This window comes from Branchiostoma lanceolatum, chromosome 9, assembly GCF_035083965.1.
Source record: "Branchiostoma lanceolatum isolate klBraLanc5 chromosome 9, klBraLanc5.hap2, whole genome shotgun sequence".
Lineage (NCBI taxonomy): Eukaryota > Metazoa > Chordata > Leptocardii > Amphioxiformes > Branchiostomatidae > Branchiostoma > Branchiostoma lanceolatum.
In genome coordinates, this window is record NC_089730.1 from 1,205,542 (window position 1) to 1,227,987 (window position 22,446).

The 22,446-nt window shown below is 39.7% G+C and overlaps 1 protein-coding gene across 4 annotated transcripts in view; it reads left to right on the forward strand.

The window, feature by feature from the left end:
• Positions 1-791: 791 nt before the first annotated feature.
• LOC136441710 (UDP-N-acetylhexosamine pyrophosphorylase-like) overlaps positions 792-22,446 on the forward strand; it is a 46,777-nt gene continuing 25,122 nt past the window's right edge. The window contains exons 1-8 of one of the 4 annotated variants that reach the window (XM_066438149.1): positions 792-902; positions 4,095-4,242; positions 6,659-6,789; positions 14,198-14,402; positions 15,658-15,833; positions 16,939-17,111; positions 20,576-20,769; positions 22,014-22,154. In XM_066438149.1, coding sequence (XP_066294246.1) covers positions 4,103-4,242; positions 6,659-6,789; positions 14,198-14,402; positions 15,658-15,833; positions 16,939-17,111; positions 20,576-20,769; positions 22,014-22,154 — 1,160 coding nt within the window. In that variant the 5' untranslated portion in view covers positions 792-902; positions 4,095-4,102. Of the gene's footprint in view, positions 903-1,271; positions 1,402-4,071; positions 4,243-6,658; positions 6,790-14,197; positions 14,403-15,657; positions 15,834-16,938; positions 17,112-20,575; positions 20,770-22,013; positions 22,155-22,446 lie in introns of those variants that run through there. The other 3 variants (XM_066438150.1, XM_066438147.1, XM_066438148.1) reach the window with 3 other exon arrangements.

The following is a 22,446-nucleotide window of genomic DNA, read 5'->3' on the forward strand; positions in this document are numbered from 1 at the left end:
TGTCAAATGGTGATAATAACTGTATAATCATACTCTTCATAGGCCAGATAACCTTGTGGACTTCATTCGAAGTGTCAAAATGTATTCTAGATTATATCCATTGCGTGGGGTCGATGGATCGTCATGATATTTGGTGTGTGGATAGCTAAAGTGATGAGTGACAAGGTTGTATGCTAATTATGCAAATTGGTAGCTAATTTGCATAATTATTGAGGAAAATTTATAAATCCCCTGCATACCAATATATGACTCTCAAAGACATGTGTATATGTCACTGAGAAAGAGAGGAATATTGATGGATATCAATTATGCAAATAGATACCTAATCTAATTTGCATAATAACTGATAAAATACTTTAAATAATGGGGATTTCATTCTTGCAGCATTTGAATTGCTTGAAGTGGGCGATGAAGGATCGAAACACTTGGGCTGCCGTCTCGACTTGTGACTGGAAGGTCTCGACATAAGGAAGTAAGCAAGGTATTGTCAGGTCTCAGAGCCTTTTGCAGCTTGTTTTTTTGCAGAGTTCACAAACACCAGACATGCCAGAAATAGACAAATTAATGATGAAAATATGCTGAAAAGTGGTTGCATATGTCATTTGCGAAAATGTTTTTAATTTTAGTGCAAAAATCTTAAATAGTGCAGCTTTTAGAGGAGGACTGCCACAAAAGAAGAGTTGTTGATGCAAAGTTTAGTCCGTCAACCCGACATCTGTGCAGTTGCATTTGCACACACACAAATGGCACCGAAAACATAACCTTCCTATTGAAAGCAATGTCTCTCCAAACATCTGCTTGAACTAGCCACGTGATTGATCGATTAACCCTGGTATGAGACAATCTGCTGTGAGTTGATACAAAGTTGTAGTGCGGTGCGGCGGAAAAGAACACACTTCCTGGTAAGTATAACTGTTAACTTTTTAAACAACCAGACACGACTTGAAAACTGGTACTTAAACAATCCATCATATGTCTGGTCATGTGACGGGTAAGTACGAATATAAGGCAAAAATAGCCAGACGGAAAGCCAAGCGTCCCAGCCAGTCGAGTGAGTCGAATGAGGGGGTGGGGCGCCGGACTGTATCTTGTAACTACTGTGTTCATCAAAATTATTCTCGAGTAACTTCGGCGATTTCCGAACTTTGAGTGTATTATCATATAGATAAAAGAACTCCTGATATGTCATTTGAGAAGGGGTAGAAGATGCTGTATACGTGCCGAGGCAGCAGTGGCGGATGTTTGACCGTGGACTTTGTACCCTTCCTCCACAACAATGAATAGCGTGATCTGATATGTTAGCTGTTAGTGTTACACGTATTACACAATCAATGGACCCTGCTGACGTGGCGGGACTTTCTCATACCAAGGAAGTTTTAACATACGGTTTCTACGTGCAAGGTATATAAAATGTTTATTTTTTCTATTTAAACCACGGACGTTTTGTCAGCCCCTAGACCACAAAAATTTGCGCTAATTATCACCTGCAAAGTGACTAAGAGATTTAATAGACCCACCCATGAAAAGGGGGAAACAGGTCTAGTCACTAAGTCAGGGATAAACATAATATACAAAATGTATTAAAACCCTTGAAAATCCCTCTTTCCTGGAAAATTCATGGGCGATAGGCCAACAATATTTTGTTGAAGTCGCTGTTGCTTTGTTTGAACACCAAATTTTGTACTTCAACTACTTGGTCCACAGAAGGAGAATTTCGGTTCCGACGGGAGTATAGTAATTAGTTCGAACGCGTTTGCGAACTAGCTGTTTGAAACTGTAGAACTGTCAAGGAGCTTACTTCTCTAGCTTTAAAAAAATGACAGTAGGAAACACTGTCCGTGAACTGTGAACTTGGGGTGGACAACGCTGGGAAAAACGAGTTAGAACCATGATTCCATTGGCAAGCCCTGTCATCCAAGAAACAACTCTTATATGGCCCTCCTCTCTCTTTCACTGATTGAAAAATACTCAAGATTGATTTGATCACACCGTAATGGCGTTAGGAAGTATCCCTATCGTTGTATTTGAATGGCTTTCATAATTATTTTTGCTGCAAGGCGATCTTGGTACCTAGCTTGCCCCCACTCTTTGTTTTGTGCGGTAGCGACATAAGTGGCCAGAGATGGTACTGCTGGTAACGCTGTTCCTCGGAAATCAGAATTTACAAAATGCTGCATATCTTCTCTAAAATTAGGTATTTTATCCTAAGAAATTTAGAGTGTCTAGTATAACAAAGTGAATTTAAATGTAGCAACAAATGTAGAACAATGGAGACATGAATCTCAATGTAAACATTCATTGTAAGTACAACAAAGGTTTTGTACATGTACCCGAAAAATCTTTTGTTATGTTAACGTTTATTGGCAATGTAATCGACAGTGCATTGTAGTCTTGTAGACAACAACAGTTTAGTTTGTTTTTTTCTTGTATAAACTGTATTTCTTCACTTGTCTTGTAATTTTATATGCATAACAGGCAGATAAGTGCTATAAGTGCCAAGTATTTATGCAGCCTCAATTATGCCCACAAAATCAGCAAACCGACCCCAGTTTTATCCAACAGCCAACTCCAGTCAACAACCATATTTCCTTGGTCCCTTGACTAGTTGTTGGATGCAAGTTTGACTGTAGTATTGCATGATGAATAGTATCAAGGTGTTTAATTTCATTGCTGCATTTTGCAGAAAATAGGGGCTTTTGAAATTACCATTTCATACCTAACTATTCTTGTTCGTAACACCACCAAAGCGTTCTGAAGTCGCTGTTCGGCTCTCAGCAATATTCGGATGACGTCGGTATCTGTTTGTTGATTCTTTGGAATCCAGCTGTTTGAGCGGAACGACTTTGCAGTGCATGTGTGTTTAGTGAATAAGTGATGAATCTGGGGAACCTTTCAGGGTGTTTGATTATAATTCTCAAAAATCTTTCAGTGGGACCAAGTACTAGTACACAGTGTGCATATATATAATTCTCGGGCATATTTCAGTGGACGAGGTGCACTACTAATATGTGTGCATGATTCAGCAGACTGAGTGATCATGAGAAGACAGTCATACCGTGTGTATTTTAGAGCGTGGCATACGATTCAGCAACCAGTTCATAGAGTGTTTACAAAGTAACACCGATTTCAGTTGATTTTGGGCCCCCTGGTATGTATCTTTTGAACTGGACGTGCTTTGGTCTTGATTTGTTGGTGGCAGGTAGCTTGTGATATGAAGAATATGTAGTGTAGGTTTGGGATCCCTAGCAGCTTGCTCTGGAACTGCAGGGACGTTTTTGTCAATTGTTTCCAAGGAGAATAACTGAAGAAAGGATCAATGGATTTCCATATTAATTAAGTATGCAGGTAGTTTAGACAGAGATGTACATAATGAAATGCAAATTTTGCAAAATGGGACTTACTTTGCATATTCATGAGAAAAATCTTTATTTACAGTGTTTTACATTATACGTGTAACATATCTATTTTATAGCAGGCGGAACATTAACAGATACCAATTATGCTGATGAATACCTAATTTGCATAATAAATGCAAAGGTGTCATAATTCATCTAGGACTCCAACACATGTAACGTGTGTTTTATTGCTGGTGGAACATTAACAGATACGAATTATGCTAATGAATACCTTATTTACATAATCAATTTAAAAAGGCCATAATCAATCTAAGTGGTAAATTATTGGACTGTCAATATGACGACATGTGTAAGTTAGTTAGGTGTACATGACCTCAAATAGATTATGTAGACGTGGAAGTCGTTTGCATAATCAGAATAGGTCATGGAGATGTATCAGGTCTCCAAACTCTTGTTTTTTGTGTTTTCTATAAATTGCTTTTGACTTCCCCTCCGACTTTCCGCCTGTGGTGGCGCGTTCCAGCTGGGCAACTTCGCTTTGTTGCACCATCCGGATAATTGCATGAAATATGCTGACAAATGGGGTGTGCAGTTAAGCAGCTTCTACTGTATATTGTTTTTTTGGCCCTTTTGTAGTAGTTTTGTGATGTGTCAAGGATGTCATCCATAGAATCCAGTCTGTGTGGCTTAAAAATATATTCTTTTCAACCTTGAGTTTAATTTTTATATTTGCTACAGTGACCACCATGGATGTAGATCTCCTCCGTGCAGACCTGAGGACACATGGACAGGAACACCTGCTGAGGTACTGGGACCAACTAGACACAGATCAGCAGCAGAGTTTGTACCAGGATTTGTCCAACACTGACTGGGCTCGAATTAACAGGTATAGCATATCACACCTACATGTACATACTCTCACCTATCCCTAGCACACCTCTTGATCATAGACCTCAGTATAGATACATTTCACACCTTACAGACCATGTATTGTTCTTTTTAGAAGAGCTTATATTTCCTCCAATCATAATGGGTTAAACACATTTGGATCTGTCAATAATTGGTAACACTGCGCATGCGTTATAAACTCCTTTCTGTTTTATGCCACAAGGAACGTGGTGTTGAATCAGGGTTTTGGGGGCAAAATGAATAGTAGCATGACAGGAGGTACGCAAAACCTTGGCCTCCTCAGTTTTTTTATCAATCTGAAAAATTGCTATCGGATTTAAACATCTGACTACTGTATTTCTTCCCGATTCGGGAGTCACCGCAACCCCAATCACGCCAGCTGAGATAGTTGACAGAAAAACCTGAATAAAGTGCGCACCCCCGATCTGCCGCCGGCCGCTCGGAGCGTGTCTCCAAGATGTGGCCACGCCCTGGTATTCTTCACGCTGTGAAGTTGTGGTGTTTTTCTTTATCGTTGATTTTTCAAGGCATTTTCGGAAAAACATAACCACTATTTTGGGTCAACACTTTACCCTCTACTCCGCTCATAATTTGAGTAAAAAGGTGTGAAGTTTAATCGTCACGCCGAGAACCTCGCGCCAGGATATCTGATAAGTAACTTCCTTGATATTGAAGGACCAGACGATCCGCTTGATTTTTACCGGGCTAGTCAAAGACAAACCTGTAAAACGCATTTTGAGATAAATTAAAAGTTCGTCTCTCGGCATCTATGGGCAAAATACAGCGCTGCATTGACAAATCATTTCATTTCGCCGATCGCCCGCCGCCATTGTTTAAATCCTGCTGCCCCAAGAGTGCATCATGGGGCAGCAAAATCGCGATCCAAGCTTTTTCTTTGTCTGAAATGTTACACTTGAAAACGCAATAAAAACGTGGTTTTATCAACTACATAGCTACATTATTTATAGTAAAGAAAATCCAAATCCAAAAGATTTTTTCGGGAAAGCATACATTTATTTGCGGATTTATGGTGGCTTTTGCGTAAGTTTAGCGACCAATGAACCCAGAAGTGTGCCAAAAGTGGCGTGGGTTTTCACGTTTTATCCGTCAAAACAAAAACAAAACTCCCGCTAAAGTGAACTCTGGAACATTTCAGATCCTAGCGACTACGTTTTTGATCAAAATATTCACAGATGCGCACAATGTGCCCGTATTTGCAGCCGTGTGGGTGGTTAGGAAATTATTGACGTCGCAATCGGCGTGGGGTACGAAATTATGGCTGGCCCGACACACTGAAATAGTCGCGCGGTTGAAAACACCCAGCATTATTAAATAATAGGTGTCTCATAATTTAATATCACAAAATCAATTATATCTATATCCAAAATACTTTTTCAAAAATATACGTATGATGTAGCATCGTTATATTCTAAACAGTATTAGAACTTGAATAAGAACAGAACATGCATAAATTATTACTGCTCGTCGGCGACGTGACGGGGCCGCGAGGCCAGCCTGCTGGGGTAATAATCGCTGACTTCCTGACTTGTGTCGCGACTTTTCTCGAGAGAAAACCTAAATAAAGTGCGCCCCCCGACTTTGGCTTTGACCCGACGCCTCATCTTGAAGGTTGAAATTTCAAAAAAGTGCGTCCTTTATTAGAAGAAATACGGTAGGGACAGCCCGCGGTGATGTTGTTTATCGTGCACCTGCATGCCCCCTTCCCCACTGTCTCGCACAGGAAAAAGTTCCGCCTTCTCCTTGCTCACAAGGCATTGCTCTAGATCTATCATGGTTCTCAACTTCATAGCTGCCATCTGGGCTTGAAGGACCATGGGCTGGTGCAGTGCCCACTGTTTTGTTACTTCTGTAATCACGCCCACGCCTGCATTTCAGGCTCTGAAGAAATTGCAACAGCATCCCAAGCCTGATTTTTTCATTCTGCAAAATTGCAGATTGTTTAATTTTTTCTTCTGCAATCTCGAAAATTTAAATGCAGACTGCAGGCTGGTATTTTGAACACTGCAAAGACAGTACCCCCATTATTCATTGAGGTACCAGGAAATATTTCAAGCATTAGTCAGGCATACATGTACATCATGTAACTTAGGCCACACCAATTTAATTTCTTTGTTAATGGATTTTTTGAAAAACTGTTAAATTCCAAAATCAACATGAAAACAGAATCTCAGAGGAAAGTCTGTACTTTGGTGCACACAGTTTCAGGGTGTGAACAGGGTCAGGTGCAAGTTTTTACCCCAGCCTTCTGTTTTTATAATTTTTTTGTTACTATTTAATTTAGAAAAAAATCTGTTAACCAAGAAATTAAATTGGTGTGGCCTTATGACCATTGTTTGGCCAATTGAATAACCATGTTTTTTGTTTTGTTCAAGATGTTTCAAAGGGGCAACAAGAGAATCGAGTAATGAGTCTAAGCTAGATGATCTGATGCAGCCCATTCACCCTGACAAGGTGGGCAGTGTGACACGGGCTGGCAAAGACTTGGCATTGTGGGAGGAAGAGGGTAAGTCCATCATACAGTTACACTTACACTAACAGTAGTTAATGTTATACTGTACAAAATGGCAAATAAAAAAACATGGGAGGTCTGAAGTAACAGGAGGAGCCCTAACATAACACGCTTTTTCATGTGCTCGTAATCACAGCGCTCCATTGCTAGTTGCCAGGTTTTAATAAATAAGATTTGGGCACATTGATCTTAACCTTTGTCCTGTAGGACCCCTATATATAGGGGTTGCACATTACAGAGCCTTTATGTGGGTCCCGTATATGTACGGGTTGGGGGTATTTTTTAGCTGAACGCATCACACTGCAATGAAACGTACCGAATGCAGAAGCAGTGCAGAAAAAGTCAAGGGAAAATGACCTGATTAAGAAATCAAATTATTGATGAAATGTATTGCGTAAAAACGCCATCAGGACAAGGGTTACGAACATATTCGAGAAGGAAGTGCATTCCTATGGTTCATTACACTTCACTCTCTGCATTACAACCGATAAGCACTAACAGGTTTTCGTGAATGCAGCTTCCGATATTGTGCTACGCTAGACAGTGTACCTTAAAGGAGTATTCCACTCGATAAGCGGGGTTTTTTTTTCTAATAAATTATACTTTTCAGGATACAAATGCGCCGGAGTTTTTTATAGATTACCTCAGTGATCTTTTCAACAATAGTCCTTTTCTAAATCCATGTAACCCCATACGGACTTGCTTCTTCTACTGCGCTGAATACGCATGCGCACTAGTCCAAACACGGAACAGACGACAAAAGTGTCATGGCGGAACAAAAAAAACAACTCAGACGAGTTCGGCCTAAATGACATCAGGCCATATGCCTTTGAGCCTGAACATGATTCAGGAGAATCAGAGATTGGTGATGACTGAGATGAGCCTGCCACACAACCAGAAGCGGCATGGGACGACATGACGTGATGGAAGGTTGGCTACTCCATCATGGGGCGAGAAACATATGGTGCAGATGCAATTCATGTGAAGCAATGGCTACAGTGCGGGAGTGTGTCTGTTGCCATGGCCTTCCTGAGCTGACAGATCCTGTGGACCACAACAATCTAGATCAGGGTGGTATGGGCGTTGCAAGAGGCAGTGGCCAGTTGAATTACATCACCCTACTCTCACCTCTCAAATAGAAGTACCCCCTAGAATAGAAGTACCCCCCGGACAAATCTTCAAAATCTTATATGAGTACCCCCTGAAATATAAGTACCCCCAACAGTCAAGGTAAACTGTGTCCATGTCCGAGGGAAATAAGATAATAAACAGGTAGGTTATATCTATTCAATTATGCCTCAGGACCATACCTATTAAGTATATAGATATTGAACAGAATAACTGTACATAGCTTGTTCAAATCATGATGATCTTCCTCACCACTTCCATAAAATATAATAGTATTGTTGAAAAATTGGGCATACGTTCCCCACTATGACCCCTAACCGGGGGCCACGGTGCTTTCAAATACAACAAGTGAAAATGTACATGACACATGCATTTTCTACTTGGAACTTGAAGCAAGTGATCAAAGAAAATTGTTGTACATGTATATCATTTATGATTACTGACAATCAGTGACAGACACTGACAATGTGACATATAACAACTAGAGTTCCACGACCTCATATCTTCGCCAAGTAATATGAATTGTACCGACAGATGCAAGTACCAAATTCCTGCCATTTACGAATATGGCATTACATAGCCGTTTTTCTAAACAATAATCAAATTCTAGTCTTTAGTTGCTTAAATAATATCTATCAATGTTTCCCTCTTTCTCAGTGGCTTGATATGCCACAGGTCTGAAAGTCCTCTCATGGAATGTCAATGACGGTTAGACATATCCAGGTAATAAGATACGCAATAAAACTGGATGGATTTTCGAAACGTAGTGAAGTGGTATAATGTTTGGCATAATTACCATGTAACGTCAATCGTAAGATCCACTTTTAAATCTTCATACCAAACATAACAGATACATTTTAGTCCTGTTTTTTGAATTGCCCAGCTAGTAAGCTAGCTGTTGACCTAGATTCAGGACGCCAGCTGTTGACCTAGATTCTGGACGCCTAGGTGTGTACTAACACATGCCGCGTACTATGGTGCGGCAGTCCTATATATGCCAATTATTACGTAAAGTAGGTCATGATCTGCATAATGAGCATATCATTATGCTGATCATCACCTAAGGAACATATATACCAAATACAAGAATAATCCATCAACCCCTGCTTGAGTTATCCTCCTCAAAAGTTACAAACAAATAGGCCCACTGCAGTTTAAGGCAAGCCGCAAGGGGGCCCAAACTTACATCACTTACTCTCTGCCCCAAGATCTATCTACCACTCAAGAAAGCATAACCTTAGTACCTGCAAAAAAATTCGACCACAAACTTTAAGCGGATTAATAAACTTTCTTCATTTATTATGCAAATTAGTTCCTGGTTTTCATAATATGTATTTGATTATGTAAAACATTACCCAAGCTATTTACATACCAAAAATCATGACGATCCGTCAACCCCTTCTGTAGTTATTTGCCTCCAAAGGTTTCAACAAAAACGCCAACTGCAGGTCCAAGCAAGCCGCTAGTGGGGCCAAACTTACACCACCTATTCCCTGTTCCAGACCCTATGTATTAGTGAAAAATCATGAACCTGGCACTTCCAGAAGATTCGACCACAAAATTTAAAACTCAGCTGCAGTACCTTAATTATCCGCTAGGAGGCCCATTATCGAACTTGACCTTCCTCTTTAACACTCCTAGCTACCAACTGAATATCATGCACAGCCGTCAACAGCACCTCGAGTTATGCTGGCGACATACAAATTCACACACATATAAAGCCCGCTGCAGTACCGACGGAAAATTCCAGGGAAACCATTTTTGAACTTGACCTCCGTTTCTACAACATCTATACACCTGCAAAAAATCACGAAGATCCATCAACGTTTCCGTCACTTTTTTTGCCTACATACAAACACAAAAAAATGCAAAGTCTGCTGCAGTACTGTTGGAAAACGCCAGGTGAACCATTTTTGAACTTGACCTTCCCTTGCACAACCACTACACACCTACCAAAAATCATAAAGGTTCATTGAAGCTTTCTTAAGATATGCTCCTGACATACTTTAAGACCCACCCAACAGATTTTTCAACCGAAAACATAATCTTCTCCGAGTACAAGTACTCAACGAAGATAAAAATCATCAGATAGCTACTAATGTACCTGATCATATATTTTCTAAAGACATCACCTAAAAAAATCAAATATGAACACACTCCCTCCACAGAAAAGGTTTAGGTTTATAAACTTTTGCTCCATAGCGTCGAAAACAAAGTTTTTGTGAGACACTCGGATTTCGAGCTCCCGCGGTAAAGCCCACAATATTGAACAGAGCTCGACTGTAAAAGTAGCTCAACGTCCTAGGCCGCAAATACAACGAAGCTACCGATGTCATGTTGGCACTAGAAAACCGCGCTTACCCGTTAAATTGGGCAAGTCTTACGGTCATTTTAAAATATGGAACCCTTTGAAAATAAAAATGGCCTTCTGTGTCTATTGTTGCCCCAAAATATAATATTTGCATGCGTTTACGGTATCATTTTAAAGATCGGTATCCGCGCTATGCAATATGCTGCTACTTTTACTGTCACCATCATTGACAGTGGCAAAGAGTGGCGGCCATGTTTCGCGATTTCCAGCTGTTGTTTACCGAATCATATCGGATATATTTCTGCCGTTTTAGAGGTTTTGTGGCCTCAAAACACATATCACAAGGGAAGTTAAGTTATGATTGTTGTTTTTACGTGTAACATGTCTTCTGTGAACAACTTATTCTTCCGCCGCGCTGCCGATAGTGGGCAGGAATTATTCCCCGTGCACTCTACTCTGCTACACGTTTTTAGATCAGCACGCTTTCGTTTACGATGTAAATAGAGACTGTTCAAATTTATTTATATGAAAATTGTGTTTTGAAATGTTAGTGTGGCGTCTTATTTTCCCGTTTACTTTGTAGCGTCATAGCGATATCGACCGATATGTTACGAGTGCCACCAGGATAATTTTTCACAAGGCCCGCTCGCGGTCAAAGCGGCGGGAAAATCAACGCCGCTAGGCCAAAAAATAGCGAATTACGAGCAAAAATACCAGGGAAATACAGGAAGAAAAACCTTAACTTTAGATTTTAGAGGGATTCCTGGTTAGCAAAGCCTCCATTTTTCCAAAAAATAATAAACGTACCATCTAAAATAAGAAAGTACCGGGCGGATTTTGAGGCGAAAAAAAATAAACGTACCGGTACGTTTATTTGAGAGGTGAGAGTATACAAGGAATTCCATCCCCTCTGTCTAATGAGGTCTGCACTCAAGGAAAACAAACTTTCTATCAATTTATAATCACCATGGTAAAGGACGACTTACCATTCAAAAATATCAATATTGAACGTCTAACGTCCTGCGGTGAGTTTCCGTATAACCCGTCAATGAAAGTTGGTTCGCTTCTCAGAGCCAGTCACTATCTTACTCCCGAGAGCGTACTTTACCTGTACAAATCCACCATTCGTCCCTGCATGGAATACTGTTCACATCTCTGGGCTGGAGCTCCAAAGGATTGCTTGAACCTTTTAGACCGCATCCAACGGAGAATTAGCGTGGTCATTGGTCATCGTTTGGCTTCAAAACTAGACTCCCTTTCTCACAGACGAAACATTGCCTCCCTGTCTCTATTTTATAGATACTTCCACGGCCAGTGTTCTGATGAACTTTCACTACTTGTCCCACCACAGAGAATTTTTCAGCGTACTACCAGGTTCTCCTCTGATTCACACCACTACACTGTACAACTACCAGCCTCTAAGTCATTCTACAGTAACAGCTTTTTTCCACGAACCGCAAAACTCTGGAATTCCCTCCCAGCCCACTGCTTTCCCCCCGAATACAACCTACAAACCTTCAAAACAAACACACACCGCTGTCTCTCACCTATGCCACATTAGTTCAATTAGTTCAATGCCCGAGAAGTGGCCTCTTACGGCCTTGCATTGAGCGAGATCGTTAAAAAAAAAGCAAAAAAAAAGCGTGTGGATCAGCACATGATAACGGAAGAATATGACTATTTCCTTTATATTAAGGCAACAAAATGAGTCGCAAACAGAAAACAAAGTTTTATCATTCTATAATCGCTTATCAACGGTCGGAACTTACCATTAAAACTATCATTATTGTAACGTCTTGCGGTGAGTTTTTGATAGAATGCTATCTAATAGTATGTACCAGTGAATGCCATACTTTGTACCTTGTACAATTGTTGTGTCTTGTGTAATTCGACGCCGCATACTTCATCATGTTTTTCTAACTTACACGATAGCTAGTATCTTTTAAACGTAGCTGACGTTAAACCTTTCTTTGATATTCAGACCATCCATGGTGATTCGAGGTTTGAAACTCTTGCCAGTTTTAGGAAGGTTTGATACAAACTAGCGACCCCCGCTCAAATGATATATTTTTGCATGGCATAACATCATGGCCATGCGTTTATCACGTGAACGCCACGTGCTGCTGATGTCGGGGAAATTCACAGCACAAACATTGTTTTCTTCCATCGCCTCAGGCAAGCGGAGGGACAAACATAGTGATTTTACTATCATTTGTCTGTAGACTACTTTCGATAGTTACTGTGCATTTTTTTCTGGTCTACAATGTATGTTCTTCAAGCATAGTGCTAGAAGGGAAAAGACTGAAGTGGACAATAATGGGTAAGCCTAGCACAATTCTACATCATATACCCCAGTATAAATACTTGCTTCCACTGCGTTAAACAGGCAGAGAAAAACTTACAGACCATGCATTTTTATTGTTAGAAGAGCTGATATTTCTGCCCATTGGTTTAACATTTGGCTCTGTCTGCGGGGTTTTAAGATAAGTATACAAAGTCATGATTTCTGGAATTTCACGAAGGCAGGAAAACCCGGTATTGTGATATTTTGGATTTCCGTACTAAAGGCCACAGACTGGCCAACTGGCTAAATTCATAACTAAATTGAGTACAACATCTTGAAGAAACACACAAAGCTACTTGAGACAAGGCCAGCCATGATCTACAATCCAATTAACAAAAGGACGCCCAGCAATTTCGTTTTGACGTCCTCTCCTGGAGACAGTATTAACTGTGCACGTATCAACTAGTACTGTAACATGGAATGGATGTTTAAAAAGAAAAGAAAAATAAGTCCAAGGCCGGGTTTGGATGCTGCAATGCCCTGTCCCCAAGACAAAGGTGTTGCATACATGTATATCAAATGGATGTTTAAAAAGAAAAAGATTTCCATACACGATCTCTATCCGATGACCTTCCTTCTGCCGAGAGATGTCCGTGAACATCGAGCGAAGCTACCCGAGCTAACCGACTGAACTAACTGAACTCGTCATTGGTAACAGTGATTTTTGAAGTTCATCTGTGTTCGTAGAAGTCAGTCTGAATCAAGGTTGAACTGTAATTGCCAATACAAAAATTGGACTTACCCAAATTTTAGACTGTTCAACTCTAGTGTTCATCAAGGAATGAGCAATCCACTGCTTCTGTGACGTTATGTTATGTAGATAGGACATGTGAGTCGGTTATCAGTGGATCATACATGTATGTTGCAGAAAGTCTATTTCACACACACCCCCCCCCCCCCCGGCGTTTTCGCAAGAGGAATGAAAGAGGCCATCTACATCAGGTCTCTACAACCATCCCTCAACAGAGATGGGGGGTGCCATAGACTTTCTGTAACATATGATCCACTGTTCACCCAGTCACGTGTCCTATCTGCATAACGTAACATCACAGAAGCAGTGGATTACTCATTCCTTGATAAAGACTACAGTCGAAAATTTGTGTTAGTCCAATTTTTGTGTTGCCATTTACAGTTCAACCGTGATTCTGATTTTTAAAGATATATCATGTTTAAACCTCACTACATGGTATCATTTTTTCAATTTTTGTCCATTTTCTTTGCGACTTAAGGTTATTCACATATTCTTATATATGTAACATATTGTATACCATCTGGGAAATGAAGGCAGGCATGACAGAGACGAAATGGACGACATGGTTTGCAGGATCAAGGGTTGTTGGCACAGCTAGTACAGGTCCTGGAGTTGGTTGAACCAACCAACCAACCAAACATCCATGGATCCATGGAACCATCCATCCGTTGAACTTTGGTTTCGCCCCAAATCAAAAAAGTTGTGCCCCTTAGAGGTAACTGATAGGAATTTCATACTTATTACATGTCCAGGTGAGTTAAAGGTAAAAGCCACCATGCATAGATTATGTAAATTTAAAAGTTATTTCAATACGATCATCAATTAGTGCAAATGGCATCTAGTAACAAATTCTCTTTTTATCTTGCAGGTCTTAGGCAAATTTCAGAGGGAAATGTGTGTGCACTGCTCTTGGCAGGTGGACAGGGCACCAGGCTGGGGGTGACTTATCCGAAGGGCATGTTTAATGTTGGCTTACCCTCTGAGAAGACCCTGTATCAGCTGCAGGCAGAACGCATTCTCAAGTTGCAGAAGATGGCATATGATTACACTGGGAAACATGGCATCATTCCTTGGTTTGTACCTTTGTCTTTATGTATGTAACAGCAATTAAGTATTAACCTCCATCGAACACTTTTGAGCAAGTAAATTTTATGGATGACATCAGCGCACATTGATTTCCATCTGATTTTGAAATAAAAAACAAGATTTTTTTTACCCTTTGGCAATGGTCAACATACCGAAAATAGTACAATATGTCACAAATTACTGTCACTTCTGTCACAAAAACGTTCTAGATGCCATAAAAAGGCATTTGCACATGTAAGAATGTTGAAACTTGCTCCTAATCACCAACTTACACACAAAGTGCAGCCCTCATACCAAACTTGTAATATAGTCTGTAATTGCTGTGCCATTATGATCAACAACGTGTAATCCATTGTGCTGTTCTTGAATGAAGCGAACGTACTACTAACAAATTCGATAACAGATGAAGTGTAACCAATGTCATGCGGTTTGCGTAGGCAGAAAGAAAAGACGGGTGATTTCTAAGGCATGGTAATTCAGTCAGACAGTCAGGACAGCAATAGCGGAGAGCTAGAAGACTTCAGCTAAGAAAGAGTGAGCAGAGCCAGCAATATGTAGTCACCGTCAGTCTGCCTCATGACTCAGGAGACACTGTGCCCAGTGTACCGAAACCTTGTCTCTGCTGTCTTGCTATACAGACCCAGATCTAAATTTATGATTTAATCTTTTATGTTGACATCAGTGTTAGTTAATGTTTTATTGAATACAGGGATAAAAGACTTGTTGCAATACCATGTTTTATCGCTTTAATTCTTCTTACATGCTTTATGGTATTCAAGTTTGAAAATGGGGTTGTTGGTTTTTTTTTTCGGCCTTTTTTTGTTTTTCGCCCGTGTGCACTAAATTTGGAGATTGCAGAGGATGTCATCCATAAAATTGACTTGCTGTGACCTTAGCCAAGTAACTAGTTTTGAAATGCCCCCCAATTTATGTTCCTTATTTGGAAAAAAATCCTATCAAGTATCATAAAAAACTTCATAATTTTTTTTCTAGTTTTACTTTTTTTTCACCCTGCCGCTCCAAATTTCTTTTTTCATCTGAGAACAATTACAAATGAAATTGGACCCTAGCTAGGTGTGGCCTTACCATTCATGTCATAGACTAGATTAGTTCTCTATATCTGTCAACAATTAGCAATAGTTCAATTCTCATGTACGTTAGTTGCCACGTTATACCAGTTACAATTCTCATGCAATAAAGTTCTTCATTAATCTTCTTTTTCTGTCATCTTTCTGTTAATAGGTACATTATGACCAGTGAAGCCACGCAAGGACAGACCGAGAAGTTTTTCAAAGAGCATGACTACTTTGGCTTGGAGAAGGAAAATGTGGTGCTGTTTGAACAGTCCACACTGCCTGCTATGATGTTTGACGGAAAAGTCATCCTGGACCAGAAGTGGAAGGTGGCCAGGGCACCAGGTAAGACTTGTGACAGCACATAGAGGGCATTCTTGAGATGTGGATGTGTGGTACAAAATTTGACCGGCTTGTAACGGCCTTATATTTGATTGATTTATAGTTACTGTGTTCAGTTATGATATTTTACAGGGAGATATTTATTTGCTTATGAATACTATTCTAGAATACCAACAACTTATATGCAGAAAACATACCAACAAGAGTTCAGAGACCTCAAATCTCCATGAAATATTGTTATGCCCACATTTTCATAATCTATATTCAACTATGTTCACTGTCACATAACTTCCAAGTGCCAAAAGTATAAAATTCCAGTTATCTACCAATGTGGAATTACAATTATATTTTTTTATTGATTATAAGCAAATTAGGTCTTTATTTGCATAACTTTTATCTATCTATCAATCAGTCCAGTTGCATATGTTGCATTTTTGAACTGTCATGCCATTGAATGGAGTGGGTTGATAAAATGCCACCATTAATTATTCAAATTAGATTCTGATTTGCATTATCACCATTTCATTATATCAAGTAACACTTATGCTATCCACATAATAGACACAAGTATACAGGTTTGGTTGTATCCCTTTGTGGTTTATCCCTTTTTGGTTTGACCAGCTGTTGGGTCCCTGGCGAATACTTGACCTAGTTTTGAAACCAACAGGTGAAAGCTGTCACAACATGCCTAGAATGGAAATATAGATTTTCCTCATTACTTATGCATTATTTGCATAATTTGCACTTCATTGTGTACATCTCTGTCCAAGCTGCCTGCATATTAGATAACACGGAAATTTGTCGTCCCTTTGTTCAGTTATTCTCCATGGAAGATTTTGACAAAAACGCCAATGCAGTTCCAGTGTCAAATGCTAGGGGGTCCAAAATTGACCTTGACCGTTGTTTTACCCCCGACACCTACTCACGTATCAAATATCTTTTCAATCCATTCAGATGTTCTTGAGTTATGCTGACTGCAAGCATCCAGACACACACACAAACGTGCACACAAACACACACGCAAACACGCTCAAAACAATATCTCAATGAAAAAATCTCCATTTTTCATGGAGATAACAACTAGTTAACTCATATGCTAATGTTGCAGATGGTAATGGTGGTTTGTATCGGGCCTTGGGAGAGAGAAAGATCTTAGATGACATGGCAAGAAGACAGTTGAAATATGTCCATGTGTACTGTGTGGACAACATCTTGGTCAAGATGGCCGACCCTGTCTTCATCGGCTTCTGTATAAGCAAGGATGCTGACTGTGGAGCAAAGGTACAGATCTCTTTATTATTGTAAATGTATTATTCATTCAGTTTAACCCTCTTTTATACCCTGATGGGGGGACGAGGGTATTACTATTAGCGCAGGCGCCTAGACGGGGGGGCCAGGATGAGGTACATGTAGGTGATTTGTGGGTGTTCACCTGTCAGGGCGTAGGTAGTGATGGGGGTGGGTGGGGGGTGGTATGGAGGTAAGTGTCGGGGTATCGGGAGTGGTCTGGGACCGTGTGAGTATTGTATTTCGCCATTGTCAAGGTCATTTCTATGCCCTGGGCCTTGTAAACACCTGTCCCGTGTGGTGGTCAGAGTCCTTTAGATGGATTTTTTCTGCTTTGACAGGTTGCAAAGGGGAAATACAGGGCAGGACTATAGTGGGCAAAGCCCTTCTGTACTCAGGTGACCCTATTTTGACTTAATTTTATTTTTCTGTCAATTTTCCACATATAACCTATGAGTTTGCCATAATTATAGCTTTATGTAGGCTGACACCTGTTGAGTGATTGGGTCCCAGGGGACTGTTTCTTGTCAGAGATCTTTAATACTCAAGATATTTAATATAGTACCCTAGCCCGCATTATGTGACATGATTGACAACTGTTAGTTCTGAACTTGATTTTTCTAGAAGGGGGACGAGGGTATTAGCACAGGCGCCTAGACCCCAGGATGAGAAAGCTCAGAATTAAAGAGGGCATTAAAACATCAAAAGCCTTTCTTGGTGGGATTTTTGAAGAAATCTTGGCAATTCTGGGGTGGGTATGACAGGTTAGACTTCATACTAAGTAGAATTTGTTAACAAAAACAAGCTTTCTTCATCTTTTTGTCTTCTGGACCCCTGCGAGATAGTGGGATGGTCGCGAGAGGGCCTTTTAAGGCAAATGCACTGACTCAAATGCTCTCGCCCGGGAATGTTTACTGGAGAATAGCCGTATAGAAGTTCTTGTAATTCTGATACTAGTAGATGACAGTCTACAGAACAGATTAGAATTTGAAGGTAAGTTTTCTTGGTCAGAATCTTTGGTTCCTGAGATAATGAGTTATTGACACCTAATTTCTGTCAACTTCCCCAATGCCATAGGAATGCATATAATGTAAGACAGTGCTTTACTTCTCCTAAACAGTATTACTTTGCAACATTGAGTATGTTATAGATGTTGTAAGAGGTGAATAATTCAAATCAACGGAGGTTGGAACTATTTGTAAGAACTACATGTATCAGATCCCGTCTCTGCTAAACATTGTCAAGTCGAAATGCAAAAAGAATTCCAGACAATCTGCTGTGTTGACGATTATAACTGTTTCATTTAAAAATGAAACAGTTATAATCGTCAACACAGCACTAAATTTGACAGAAGTATTACCAGACATACTGACTCCTCAACTATAGGTTTTGAAGGCGATGTCACGACATGAATTTGATGAAAGCTCCAAAGTTGATACAAAATGTATATTCAATTAGCTGATGTTCAAGATTTTTGCCGCAAAAATCTTGTTAACTCCAAAGACATCTAAACAAAGCTCAGAAATTTTCGATAACTTTCTGTGATGAATTAGCTGTCATATTTTGGGGATCATAAAAGGAGATGTTTACCTAAAAATGAGGTAGGTGTGCTTGGAAAATGAGCTGATAAAATTTTGGAACCTAAAAATCGCTATTTTGCACTTTTAATTGAGAACGAACATTTAGCACTTACATGTGTAATGCAGCACCTCTGACTTGGACCTAAGCTGCAGTGACCTGGTGCAAACATGCTTCTAGCAGCTCTCTTTTTGAACTCGGGCCCATTTCTTGCCGGCAATGGTCTCCAGCTCAGCAATGTTCTGAGGTCTATGTGCCACAACAGCTTTTTCAGATCCCACCAGAAATTCTCCATTGGGTTTACGTCTGGAGGCTGTGATGGCCACTCAAGAACCTTCCAGCCTTTTTCTCTAACCTAACATGGACCATGCGCTTTGCTACAATTATACAAAGGGGTGGGTAAATCAATTAAAAATTAATATTTTCAAATGAAACTTTGTGGGCTGATTGAGAATGAACCAGGAATTACAGAAATGATGGTTTCATTTCGATTGGTTTATTGGTTTATTGCGATACCCTTTAGTCGAATTACGACTAATCTTCCAGGGTTCAACACACAAAAAAAGTATACAAACACAGACATATATACAGTGCAAGATTAAAAGGACATATATACATAATCATAACATATACAGATTGCTAACATAACTTACGAATAATCGGTGATAAACTCGATATTTCAATCCTATGACGGGTTATAAGTCGTTGAAACTTTAAGTTTGGTTTTTTGATTTGGGGTAAAAAAAATTAATTTTTACTTAAATTTGAAGACCTGGCATTTATTCAAAGCACATGTGTGACTTTGTATTATGCTATCATCTGATTTCAAGCTTTAGATGGTGAAAATGTATCAATTCCACTTGGAGATACGACAACCTAAATAAATCTACATCTACAGGTCTTGAGGGGGGGAAACCGTTGCTAGGGCCATTGCTAAAGGAGGTGCCTGGGCCCCAGCAAAATCCACTTTTTGTGGAGAAACTTTTGTTTTTGGAGAAAAGTCATTTGTTACAATAACCAGACCAATAGAAAATAGAATTTTTGTTTAATTGTTATTACAATTATAACAGGTTGATAAATAACAGAAATCGGCTACTGCAGTTTTGGGGCCCATTCTTGCAGGACTTACTCTCCCTCCCAAGAGCTATCTGCCACTATGGAATCATGAACACAGCATGTCCAGAACATGAGATATAAAAACTGAAACTTCAGTAGGGGCAAAATCTAATTATTTTTAGGTCTCAGGAAGACCTACCCATATATCAAGTATCAAGACAATGCATCCAGGCATTCTTGAGTTATCGTGTTCACGGAAGGAAGGACACACAAATGAACACTGACGAAATCATAAAGATCTTAATTTTCATCACTAAAAATTTCAATTTGAGACTGCACACATTCAAATCTGGTGAGCTCTCAAGGAATGTTGCAGAATCAAAATAACTGTATGGTAAGGAAGGATACTTCAGTCAAAAATCATTGTAGCCATTTTCTACAATCCCTCCAATCTTAGTAGATTTGATCAGAAATATACATGTATATTTTCATGTAAAAAATGACATAAAACATTTTGCTCATGGTAAAACCTGTCTCCTATATGTATTATTTATCTGACCCTTAACTCTTCCCTCATGACCTCAATGAAAAGCGGCCTGCGTGCCGATTTGAGCTTATCATGAATAAACAAAGGTTTAAACAAATAAACAAATTATCTAAATGCAAAAATGACTGATATCATCACAGGACATAAAATTATACAATTCATGTTTAAAAAAAGATAGATTTTACAGTATTGTAGCCACATTCCATTTGTGTTAGTGGCGGTACATGATGTAGTCAATGAGTATTGTTCCTATTTGTGACAATTTACAATACTTCAGGTGGTCCAGAAAGCCTACCCAACAGAACCGGTGGGGGTGGTATGTCGTGTTGATGGCGTGTACCAGGTCGTGGAGTACAGCGAGATAACCCTGAAGACTGCAGAGAAACGCAACCCAGACGGCACTCTCATGTTCAATGCAGGGAACATCTGTAACCATTTCTTCACCCTGGAGTTTCTGAAAACAGTTGTCAGGTAGATATTTTGAGGTGATTGACAGTATTATGTCACAATGAAGTATTCCACTGGGGTGTAATTTGGTCATTGCAGGTGAATGTGACCGCATGGCAAATGTGTTGTTTCTACCAGATTTCGCTATGAGGAAGGAGTTGTCCAATACCTAATGATGAATCGGTGCATTTTTTCTCAATAAATCTTGACTCAAATTCATTGAAACTACGTACATGTAACTTGTATGTATGTTTGTGTGTCCTTTCAGGCATCTATTTCAACATGTATAACCCTATCCACCCTATAAAGTCAAATGATAAGAGGTTTTACTTCATGCCACAGGCACATTCATGAACGTAATTTCAGTTAACACTGGTTGCATCAATTTAGGAAAGACACTAGCCATTTTGAATCTCACACTTTAAAGTGTATGTGATACATAGACCCAACATTTTGACTATGTGTAACAAAAGTAATAGTATTCAGTTGACATCCACATTTGCACAGAGTATACACCGTTTTTTTGCCATACAAATTTTTTTTAAATCAATATTTTCACTGCTGGCTCTCGAAAGCTGAACAGTCCAGAAGTGACGTAACCCAGGGAATAAGGCTCGGGGAAATGCTAGACAAACGAACACATAAGAACACATAAAATAGTATAGCAACAGTGAGTTTATTGTTGCACAGATGTATTTATTTGGTAATCTCTTGCAGGGCTCCCTTCATCATGCATCCTTTTGTCTTGGGACCGAAATTTTCTTGCTTTGGCAGACAATTTTACCTGGTCTGACCCAAAAATACTGAGGAAAATACACTTCCATTAACTTGAAATGAAATGGGCAGCACCTGCGCTGCTAGAGCTACATACATGTTCAGTATGCACTGGTGATTTGGACACATTTTGAGAATTTTTGTCCTGACCTTGGCATGGCAGGCATCCATCTAGTGTTTACGTTGTTTATGTTACAAAAATCTTAACAAAAACACCTCTTCAGTTCCAGAACAAGGTGCTGGGGCTCAATTCTGTGCCACTTCTTCCATGCCCAAGAGCTATCTACTATTCCAATTTGGTGACCATACTATCTTCAGATCAAAAGATACAAAAAAAATGGAAGTTGCACTACCATAAAAATCTGCTAGGGGGCCCAAGATCAATTCATGTAGGCCTTCTTGAGCTATGGTTTTAGCAGACAGAGGCACAGACACACACACGAATGCTACCGAAAACATATTAACCTTAAGGTTATGAAACTCTTGTTGTGCAGTGAGCGTGAGGAGGAGCTCAAACACCACATCGCCAAAAAGAAGATTGCATTTGTGAATGATCAGGGAGAGCAGATCAAGCCAGAGAAACCAAATGGAATCAAGATGGAGAAGTTTGTCTTTGATGTTTTCCAGTTCTCTCGGTAAGCAACTGTTTGGTTTCTAACGCATCAGAAAATACATGTACAGGATTGAGTGTATATACTACCTTTATCATTAGTTACGGTAGTTATTAGCTTAACTGTGTTATAATACCACAAATGCATGTGAGGACATATGTCATATGACCTTACAGGACAATTGCTGTTAAGTAAAAGTCATCACATGTCAGTAAGGACATATGTTCAAAGTGATTGGACATTCAAACATGAAGAAGGCTGCAGTACTGACAGCTGAAAATTTATGATGGTTACATTGTATTTGTGGTGTTGAATA